A 1066-nucleotide genomic window follows, 5' to 3' on the forward strand; every position below is an offset into this window, starting at 1 on the left:
GCTCTTGCTGTGGCCGCGTTGAGTAGGCTGGGGGGGTGGGCAAGAAGCTGGGAGGGGACACAGCTGACCAAAAGGGTGTTTGCACACCGTGTGATGTCATGCTTTGACATCAAAACAGGGTCAGCAGAAGAGGGGAGGTTCTGCTGCTCAGAGCCTGCCTGGGCATTGCTGCACTTGTGGGTGGTGAGTGATTGCATTTGCATCACTTGGGGTTTTTGGTGGGGTTTTTTTTTTCCCTCTCTCTTCACTTATTAAACCGCCCTCCTCTCCACCCACGGCTTTTCTCACTTCTGCTCCTCCTGCTCAGGCTGGGGAGTGAGTGCGTGGCCGTGCCACCACGCTAGCGCGGGCAGCCCGTGACAGCAGTGCTGCCTTCAACCTTGGATTTTGGTGCTAAACCCAAGCCCAGAAACGGGCTCGACTGTCGGCCACTGCAGCGAGGCCATCGGCTGCCTCCCGCGCTGGAAACCACGAGGCAGCGCTTCACCGCAGCGGCTGGGCTGGAGCAGGGCGGGTTTGCCCAGGGCTTGTGCCGAGCCCAGGGCTTGTACCGAGCCACCTCTCCCACTGCGCCGGGGTGCGGGCGGAAGCCCACCGAACACGCGCTTGCCAGGGCTCGACGCAATCTTGCCAGCCTCCATGAACCGAACACGCGCTTGCTAGGGCTGGACGAAATCTTGCGTGTCTCCATGTTGGGCAGCCCGGGAGGGAGCCTGGAAAGCTGCTGGAGCCTTCAAAACGCAGGAGGGACGAGGGAGCGGTGCAGGACACAGCAAAGACACCGGTAGGGCAAGTGGGCTTGAATTTTATTTACTTATTTTTTTAAATCTTAAAATAGGCATCCTAACGCTGGTCTGGACACTGTACCCCGCACAGAGCCTGCTTCAGCTGCCGGGTAGCCCTGCCGGAACCGAGGGCACAGCGTGAAAATTCGTGGCCCCAGGTGGGATTTCGTGGCTGCGGGGGCTCTGGCTGGCTCCGATGGTGGCCAACGAGCTTCAACAAGCGCCGGACGAGTCTCAGCCAGCAGAAGCTTGAGGCGGGGCAATGACACGGGGGGGGGCGG

General features: G+C 60.6%; 1 protein-coding gene across 1 annotated transcript in view; it reads right to left on the reverse strand.

Annotated features, from left to right (window-relative positions):
* Positions 1–884: 884 nt before the first annotated feature.
* The window catches only part of LOC104135701 (solute carrier family 23 member 1-like), an 11740-nt gene continuing 11558 nt past the window's right edge, over positions 885–1066 (reverse strand). Inside the window, 1 exon segment of the mRNA XM_035889090.1 lies at positions 885–901. Coding sequence (XP_035744983.1) covers positions 885–901 — 17 coding nt within the window.

Source organism: Egretta garzetta, unplaced genomic scaffold (genome assembly GCF_000687185.1).
Source record: "Egretta garzetta isolate BGI_Z169 unplaced genomic scaffold, ASM68718v1 scaffold60, whole genome shotgun sequence".
In the NCBI taxonomy this organism is placed as follows: domain Eukaryota; kingdom Metazoa; phylum Chordata; class Aves; order Pelecaniformes; family Ardeidae; genus Egretta; species Egretta garzetta.